This window comes from Anolis sagrei, chromosome 12 (assembly GCF_037176765.1).
Source record: "Anolis sagrei isolate rAnoSag1 chromosome 12, rAnoSag1.mat, whole genome shotgun sequence".
Classification (NCBI taxonomy): domain Eukaryota; kingdom Metazoa; phylum Chordata; class Lepidosauria; order Squamata; family Dactyloidae; genus Anolis; species Anolis sagrei.
The window spans coordinates 18,233,109-18,242,697 of NC_090032.1; the positions used below are offsets into that span (position 1 = coordinate 18,233,109).

At 45.9% G+C, this 9,589-nt stretch overlaps 1 protein-coding gene across 1 annotated transcript in view; it reads right to left on the minus strand.

Moving 5' to 3' along the window:
* LOC132764374 (tRNA-dihydrouridine(47) synthase [NAD(P)(+)]-like) overlaps positions 1–8,872 on the minus strand; it is a 45,374-nt gene extending 36,502 nt beyond the window's left edge. The window contains exons 1-2 of the mRNA XM_067472502.1: positions 8,735–8,872; positions 338–470 (exon numbers count right to left, since the gene is read on the minus strand). Of these exons, the coding sequence (XP_067328603.1) occupies positions 338–470; positions 8,735–8,769 (168 nt within the window). The 5' untranslated portion in view covers positions 8,770–8,872. The remainder of the gene's footprint in view (positions 1–337; positions 471–8,734) is intronic.
* Positions 8,873–9,589: the final 717 nt, after the last annotated feature.

Genomic DNA, 9,589 nt, shown 5'->3' on the forward strand with positions numbered 1-9,589 from the left:
CCATGGCAACGCACTCCTCTGACTTAGGCCGCTCCAGCATTACTGCAGCCAATCTAAACACAAATACAGTTAAAATCATACAATTTATAATCAACTTCTGTACACCTTCCTCCGAGGCTGACTTGGCCAAGGCTGTGGCTGAGCGCAGATTAAAACCCAGCTCTAAGGATCAGAGCCTGACGTTCAAACCATTGATATAAGAACAATGTTTTGCTTCTTTTTTGAACTTTGGCCACTCATCTGTTTGTTCGGAGCTACTTCTGGTACCTTTACGGAAAGGTACCAGAAAAAAAAAGTTTCAAAACGATGCCGGGTGATTCATCCGTGCAAACTTTACCGTGAAGCAGACATCGCCCGATTGGCGATATCTCTGGCTTGTTTCCGGCTGGGCGGAAGAAAACTTCAACGGCTGGGCTGGAGGTGGTCCCGGCTCCAAGCTCTCGGGTACATCTGCCTCTGGAGAGGATCTCCTGGAAGAGAAGAGGGTTAGGATCTTCAAGTTGGAAAGGAGCCCCAAGGGCCATTCAGTCCGACCCCATTCTGCCAGGCGGGAAGACACAATCAAAGCTTTAAAATCCCTAGAAAAGGAAGCTCCATCACTCAAATCCCGGTCCTGAATACCTCTTACTGTCAGGAAGTTCTTCCTAATGTTTAGGTGTGCTGCTTGTTGCAGAAAAAAACAAAATGCAAAGATACAGAATGGGGGACAATGCCTGGCTCAGGAGCAGTACGTGTGAAAAAGATCTTGGAGTCCTCATGGACAACAAGTTAAACATGAGCCAGGAATATGATGTAGCGGCAAAAATGGGATTTTGGCCTGCATCAAGAGGAGCATGGTGTCTAGATCTAGGGAAGTAATGTCAGTGTGTATTTCATGTATGATGTATGTTTAAATGTAATTTTATGTAGGAGAATAGTGATTGTAATAGATTTGTATGGCCAGGATGTATGTTTACACGGAAGAGTTAAACAGCAAATGAATCAAGCTGTGAGAATGTGACCCTGAGTTCATGCTGTGTGAAGAATTAGGGAGTGTCAGGGATAACTCCTTTCCAGCTGCAGTTTGCCTTTAGTGCCTATCTCTTTCGCTTTGTGTTCTTCACGTCTGTTTCGCTGATGGTGTGTGTTGGATTTATTAACTGCTCAAGTAAAGCTGAAACCTGCTTTTTGCCGGTGACTCCAGAGTCCATTATTCTTAGCTTCTGTGATACTTCTGCTAGCGCTAACAAGTAATGCTAACCCTCTATTCCGCTTTGGTTAGACCACACCTGGAATACTGTGTCCAATTCTGGGCACCATAATTGAAGAGAGATATTGACAAGCTGGAATGTGTCCAGAGGAGGGCGACTAAAATGATCAAGGGTCTGGAGAACAAGCCCTATGAGGAACGGCTTACGGAGTTGGGAATGTTTAGCCTGAAGAAGAGAAGGCTGAGAGGAGATATGATAGCCTTGGGGCTCCTTTCGAGTTGGAAAGGAGCCCCAAGGGCCATTCAGTCCGACCCCATTCTGCCAGGCGGGAAGACACAATCAAAGCACCCTTGGCAGGTGTCCATCTAACCTAAGCTTAAAAATCCCTAGAAAAGGAAGCTCCATCACACAAATCCCGGTCGTGTATTTATTTATTTACGACATTTATATGCCGCCCTTCTCACCTTGAAGGGGACTCAGAGCGGCTTACAAGATATATCTACGTACAATATATTATATTATTAGCATAGTACAATATCAGTATTAAATATTACTATATTGTACTATACCATTATATTGTAATGTTGTTAGTAATATTACATGCAATCTATATATATAAATCTGTAAGGGGCGTTCAACGGGACAGCAAAACTCAAAACCACCCCAACGAAAATTAACCAAAATTCCCATGCACATACCTCAACCCACAAGGTACAAACATATCGAATCAAAATAAAAAACAACACAACAACACACTCACAAAAGGACAAAACAACTGAACATGCGCAATGGCGCAAAGTCCCCGGCACGCGCATGGCCAAACGGCCAACGCACCCTCCGCACCTCCCTCCGCCAAAGCCCCACCCACACCCACCGATGCCCCGCCCCTGCACTCCTCCTCCTCCTCCTCCCACCCCCCTCCGTCGAAGCTGCTGGGATTTATAGTTTACCTATAATCAAAGCATTCTGAACTCCACCAACGACAGAATTAAACCCAACGTGGCACACAGGACTCCCATGACCCAACAGAAAGCACGAGAAGGGTTTGGTAAGCAATGGGAAGGAAGGAAGAAAGGAAGGAAGGAAGGAAAGAAAGAGGTACCGAAGGAAGGAAGAAGAGAAAGTAGAAAGGAAAGAAAAATAAAAGGAAGGAAAGAGGTAAAGAAGGAAGGAGAAAAGGAAATAAAAAATGAAAGAAGGAAGGAAACATGGAGGGAAGAAAGGATGCAAAGGAAGAAAGGGGGAGGGAATGAAGGAAAGAGAGAAGGATGAAACCAAGGAGCGAAAGAAGGAAAGAAAGAAAGAAAGAGGTAGAGAAGGAAGAAAAGAGAGAAAGGGGGAGAAAAAAGGGGAAGGAATAGGTAGGTACCTCTCTTTCATAATACTCCAGATATCTACCTCTACTTTGAAAAGATTTACTATAGGCCACAGCAACGCGTGGCAGGGTACAGCTAGTATAAATATATAACTATAATATCATGTTATTATTCTGGTTGCTTCCACAGCAAGCTGGCAAAAGCTGCACATTGCAAGTGCTGAACCTGACTCAGCACATAGAAAATGGCTTTGAAAGGCAGCAGATCACAGGAGCTGCCTTCACAGACCTGTCAGAGGCTTATGAGATTGTAAACAACCGCCTCCTCCTGAGAAAAATGTATAGTATCACAAAGGACAACCACCTCCCCCGCCTCATAGGAAACCTGCTACAAAACAGGAGCTTTTTTGTTGAGTTCCAGGGCCAGAGAAGCAGATGGCGGAAACAGAAGAACGGCCTGCCTCAGGGGAGCATGTTCCCCCATCCATGTTCAACATCTACACAAATGACCAGCCACTGACAGAAGGGAGAGAGAGTTTCATCTATGCTGATGATCGTGCCATGACCGCTCAAGCAGGGAGCTTTGAGATGGTTGAACAGAAGCTCTCTGAAGCTCTAGGTGCTCTTACTGCCTATTACAGGGAAAACCAGCTGATCCCTAATCCATCTAAAACACAGGCATGTGCCTTTCACCTTAAGAACAGACAAGCATCCCGAGCTCTGAGGATGACCTGGGAAGGAATCCCACTGGAGCATTGCAGCGCACCCAAATACCTGGGAGTCACTCTGGACCGTGCTCTGACCTACAAGAAGCACTGCCTGAACATCAAACAAAAAGTGGGTGCTAGAAACAATATCATACGAAAGCTGACTGGCACAACCTGGGGATCACAGCCAGACACAGTGAAGACATCTTCCCTTGTGCTATGCTACTCTGCTGCTGAGTACGCATGCCCAGTGTGGAACACATCTCACCACGCTAAAACAGTGGATGTGGCTCTTAATGAGACATGCCGCATTATCATGTGGTGTCTGCTGATGATAACGTGGTCTGTGTGCATTCAGAAGACCTACATCTTTTATAGAACTCCAATATGCTGATGATAACATAGTCTGTGCGCATTCAGAAGACCTACAACATCTGTTATAGAACTCCAGTATGCTGATGATAACATAGTCTGTGCGCATTCAGAAGACCTACAACATCTGTTATAGAACTCCAGTATGCTGATGATAACATAGTCTGTGTGCATTCAGAAGACCTACAACATCTGTTATAGAACTCCAGTATGCTGATGATAACATAGTCTGTGTGCATTCAGAAGACCTACAACAACTTTTATAGAGCTCCAATATGCTGATGATAACATAGTCTGTGCGCATTCAGAAGACCTACAACATCTGTTATAGAACTCCAGTATGCTGATGATAACATATTCTGTGTGCATTCAGAAGACCTACAACATCTTTTACAGAACTCCAATATGCTGTTTTGGTTTTTTTTTTTGGTCGTGTCAGGAGTGACTCCTGGTGTGAGAGAATTGGCCGTCTGCAAGGATGTTGCCCAGGGGACGCCCGGATAATTTGATGTTTTTATCATCCTTGTGGGAGGCTTCTCTCATGTCCCTGCATGAGGAGCTGGAGCTGATAGAGGGAGCTCATCCGCCTCTGAACCTGCAACCTGTCGGTCTTCAGTCCTGCCGGCACAGGGGTTTAACCCACTGCGCCACCGGGGGCGATGATAACATTCAGAAGACCTACATCTGTTATAGAACCCCAATATGCTGATGATAATGTAGTCTGTGCGCATTCAGAAGAGCTACAACATCTTTTATAGAACTCCAATATGCTGATGATAACATAGCCTGTGTGCATTCAGAAGACCTACATGTTATAGAACACCAATATGCTGATGATAACATAGCCTGTGTGCATTCAGAAGACCTACATCTGTTATAGAACACCAATATGCTGATGATAACATAGTCTGTGCGCATTCAGAAGACCTACATCTTATAGAACACCAATATGCTGATGATAACACAGTCTGTGCGCATTCAGAATACCTACAACATCTGTTATAGAACTCCAATATGCTGATGATACTTCATCTTGTTGATGTTATCATCAGCATATTGTTGATGGGAAGCTTCCCACCAGAGTGGAAATCATCTATTAGACAGATTGCAAGCTTCTGAATGCGCACAGACTACATTATCATCAGCATACTGGGGTTCTATAACAGATGTTGTTGTAACCTTGGTTTTGGCTTTCAGTCTGCTGAGGTTCAATAGTTTGGTGACTGCTGGAAGAGCACTTTGGTTTTCTCAATGTTTAATGACAGGCTGAGCTTCTGCCAAGGTGTTTAGAGTGGCTTGTAGGTCTTCTTCTGAATGCACACAGACTACGTTATCATCAGCATATTGAGGTTCTATAACAGATGTTGTAGGTATTCTGAATGCGCACAGATTACGTTATCATCAGCATACTGGGGTTCTATAATAGATGATGTTGTAAACTTGGTTTTGGTTTTCAGTCTGCTGAGGTTCAATAGTTTGGTGACTGCTGGAAGAGCACTTTGGTTTTCTCAATGTTTAATGACAGGCTGAGCTTCTGCCAAGGTGTTTAGAGTGGCTTGTAGGTCTTCTTCTGAATGCACACAGACTACGTTATCATCAGCATATTGAGGTTCTATAACAGATGTTGTAGGTATTCTGAATGCGCACAGATTACGTTATCATCAGCATACTGGGGTTCTATAATAGATGATGTTGTAAACTTGGTTTTGGTTTTCAGTCTGCTGAGGTTCAAAAGCTGCCCATCAACAAGATAAAGTATCATCAGCATATTGGAGTTCTATAACAGATGTTGTAGGTCTTCTGAATGCGTACAGACTACGTTATCATCAGCATATTGGAGTTCTATAACAGATGTTGTAGGTCTTCTGAATGCACACAGGCTATGTTATCATCAGCATATTGGAGTTCAGACTGCACAGACTGAAAGCCAAAACCAAGGTTACAACAACATCTGTTATAGAACCCTATAAAAAAATATTTTATAGAACTCCAATTTGCTGATGATAACATAGCCTGTGTGCATTCAGAAGACCTACAACATCTGTTATAGAACAATTTACTCTAAAAACCTTTACAGAAGCATCTGAGAAGCTCGGCCTCTCACTGAACATTGGGAAAACCAGAGTGCTCTTCCAGCAGTCAGCAGCCAATCCCTCTTCAATGCCAGAAATACAGCTTAATGGTGTAAGATTTTTAAAAAATTGATCATTTTTGCTCCCTTGGCAGCCACCTCTCCACACAAGTCAACAGTGTATCTGTCCGAACGTATCTCCCTTTACGTCCCACCTTGGAGTTTGAGATCATCTGGGGAGGCCCTGCTCTCGACCCCACCACTGTCACAAGTGAGGCTGGTGGGGACGAGGAGCAGGGCCTTCTCAGTGGTGGTCCCTCACCTGTGGAACTCACTCCTGGGGGAAATCAGGGCATCATCATCCCTCCTCTCCTTCAGGAGGAGGCTGAAGACATGGTTATGGGACCAGGCCTTTGGGCAACCAGGCAATTAAAGAAGACAATTAAATAAGACAATCAGACGAGCAAGATCAGCAGGATTGCCGAAGTGGAACCAAAAACAGATCTATGAGTTAGTGTACACTGACAGGGTAGGAGGAAGAATTAGGTTTGTATTGATTTTATGGATTTTATTGAGATAATTTGCATGAATTGTGGTAATTTTATTTATTTACTGCACTTGTAGACCGCTGTTCTCAGCCCTAGGGCGACTCACGGCGGTGTACAACATATAAAAAAACAATTTACAATAAAGGCAATATCACAAACCACAATAACAACATCACTATCAATAATACAATTACACTAAATCATTCGCGACGTCTCATCATGGAATCACAATCCAATCTCGTTATCCATATTCCGTTCCAATCATCGTTGCCAATTGTTGTAGCACTTAGTCAAACGCCTTCTCAAACAACCACGTCTTTAGTCTCTTGCGGAATGTCATAAGGGAGGGCGTCTGTCTGATGTCTACAGGGAGGGTGTTCCACAGACGGGGGGCCACTACCGAGAAGGCCCTATCCCTCGTCCCCGCCAGGCGTGCCTGTGAGGCAGGTGGGATCGAGAGAAGGGCCTCCCCAGACGATCTCAAAGTCCTCGTGGGCTCATAGGCCGAGATGCGGTTACAGGTATTTTGGGCCGGAACCGTTTAGGGCTTTGTAGGCCAACACCAGCACCTTGAATTGGGCCCGGTAGCAGATCGGCAGCCAGTGGAGCTGGAACAACAAGGGCGTTGTGTGCTCCCTGCGTCCCGCTCCTGTTAGTAACATGGCTGCCGCGCGCTGGACTAGCTGGAGCTTCCGGGCCGTCTTCAAGGGCAGCCCCACGTAGAGAGCGTTGCAGTAGTCAAGGCGGGATGTGACCAGAGTGTGTACTACCGTGGCCAAGTCAGACTTCCCGAGGTATGGGCGCAGCTGGCGCACGAGCCTGAGCTGTGCAAATGCTCCCCTGGTCACCGCTGAAACCTGGGGATCCAGGCTCAGCGATGAATCCAGGATCACACCCAAGCTGCGAACCTGCGTCTTCAAGGGGAGTGCGGCCCCATCCAACACAGGCTGTAACCCTATGCCCTGTTCGGCCTTGCGACTGACCAGGAGTACCTCTGTCTTGTCTGGATTCAATTTCAATTTGCTGTAATCAAGGATACCTACAACATCTGTTATGGAACTCCAATATGCTGGTGATAACATACTCTGTGGTAACTATGAATTGTTGTACTTTTGTGATGATTGTTTTGTGTGGCAGGCATCTAAGCGTGCCTTTGCCGTTGTAAGCCGCCCTGGGTCCCCTATGGGGTGAGAAGGGCGGGGTGCAAGAACCCCAAATAAATAAATAAATAAACAAATAAATAAATAAATTGAGGCTGAAATACAACACTGCCTGAGCTCTGCGAGTGCAGCATTCTTCTGCCTGAAGCAGAGAGTGCTGTGATCAGGAATACCTAAAAGAAAAGACAGAGGTACCTCTGTCCAGACAAGACAGAGGTACTCCTGGTCAGTCGCAAGGCCGAACAGGGTATAGGGTTACAGCCTGTGCTGGACGGGGTCGCACTCCCCTTGAAGGCGCAGGTTCGCAGCTTGGGTGTGACCCTGGACTCATCGTTGAGCCTGGACCCCCAGGTTTCAGCGGTGACCAGGGGAGCATTTGCACAGCTCAGGCTCGTGCGCCAGCTGCGCCCGTATCTCGGGAAGTCTGACTTGGCCACGGTGGTACACGCTCTTGTCACATCCCGCCTTGACTACTGCAACGCTCTCTACGTGGGGCTGCCCTTGAAGACGGCCCGGAAGCTTCAGCTGGTCCAGCGTGCGGCAGCCATGTTACTAACTGGAGCGGGTAGCAGGGAGCACACAATGCCCTTGTTGTCCCAGCTCCACTGGCTGCCGATTTGCTACCGGACCCAATTCAAGGTGCTGGTTTTGGCCTACAAAGCCCTAAACGGTTCCGGCCCAAAATACCTTTCCGACCGCATCTTGGCCTACGAGCCCACGAGGACCTTGAGATCGTCTGGGGAGGCCCTTCTCTCGATTCCGCCTGCATCTCAGGCACGGCTGGCGGGGACGAGGGAGAGGGCCTTCTCGGTGGTGGCCCCCCGGCTGTGGAACACTCTCCCTGCATACATCAGACAGGCGCCCTCCCTCATGTCCTTTCGAAAAAGCCTTAAGACCTGGCTATTCGAGAGGGCATTTAATTAAGTGCTAAACAAGCAAACAATATGGTAATGAGAACTGGAATGGAACAAGGAATATGAGACTGGCTATGATTCCACTAAGAGACGAAGCGGATTTTTAGTTTGTAATTTGTTGTATTGTTTATATGTTGTAGAAACTGGCTTTTGTAAGTGTCTTTATGTGTACTGTACACCGCCATGAGTCGCCCTTATGGGCTGAGAATGGCGGTTAATAAGTGCATCAAATAAATAAATAAATAAAAGAGGCTGAGACAGTGGCACCTTTTGCTTCCTGATGGTTTAATTAACTAATTCACACAAAACTCAAGCCAATACATACAATTATGTATGTATGAGGTGCCTATGAGGCTTCTAAGAGGCTGGAGATGCAAATGTCTCCCAATCTGAAAGACTTCTGTCCCCAAGCTTACTCTGCAGCCACATTTTGGGGAGGGAAGCTCCTTCTACTTACTGAGATGCCTTGGGGGCCTCACTAGAGGCTTCCATTTCCCGGAAGAAGAGTTCTCTTCCCTCCAAATCCTTTCCTTACTTCATTTCCTTCCACTTGGAGGAACAAGACGATAGATTTCGCTGGGCTAGGGGCGCCTTTTGTCTCAGTTCCGGTACAAACCGGAAGTTCAAAGTGTAAACAAAGTCTCAAAGCAGCTTTCCTGAGCTCACTTGCTGCACAAACCGGAAGTGCTGGAGGAAAGTTCTGAGAGTGCCTTGGACTGCGAGAAGATCTCTCCTTGCTATTAAATATTTAATGTTTATTGTACTTAAACCATATTTGTCTTTTCTAATGTAATGCAAATCCTATATAAATCCATACCATGTATTTTTGACATTAATATTGAAATATATACAGAAACCTAAAGTCAATTTTAATTTTTAATCTATATATGCATAATCTCTATCTGTATATATTATTTATTCTCCATCTTCATCGCTATGATACTTCACCTTGTTGATGGGAAGCTTCCCACCGGAGTGGAAATCATCTATCGGACAGATGGCAAGCTGTTTAACCTCAGCTGACTGAAAGCCTGTAGTCACCTACGGATGTGAGAGCTGGACCTTAGGGAAGGCTGAGCGAAGGAAGAAAGATGCTTTTGAGCTGTGGTGCTGGAGGAAAGTTCTGAGAGTGCCTTGGACTGCGAGAAGATCCAACCAGTCCATCCTCCAGGAAATAAAGCCCAACTGCTCACTGGAGGGAAGGAGACTAGAGACAAAGCTGAAGTCCTTTGGCCACATCATGAGGAGACAGCAAAGCCTAGAGAAGACTATGATGCTGGGGAAAGTGGAAGGGAAAAGGAAGAGGGGCCGA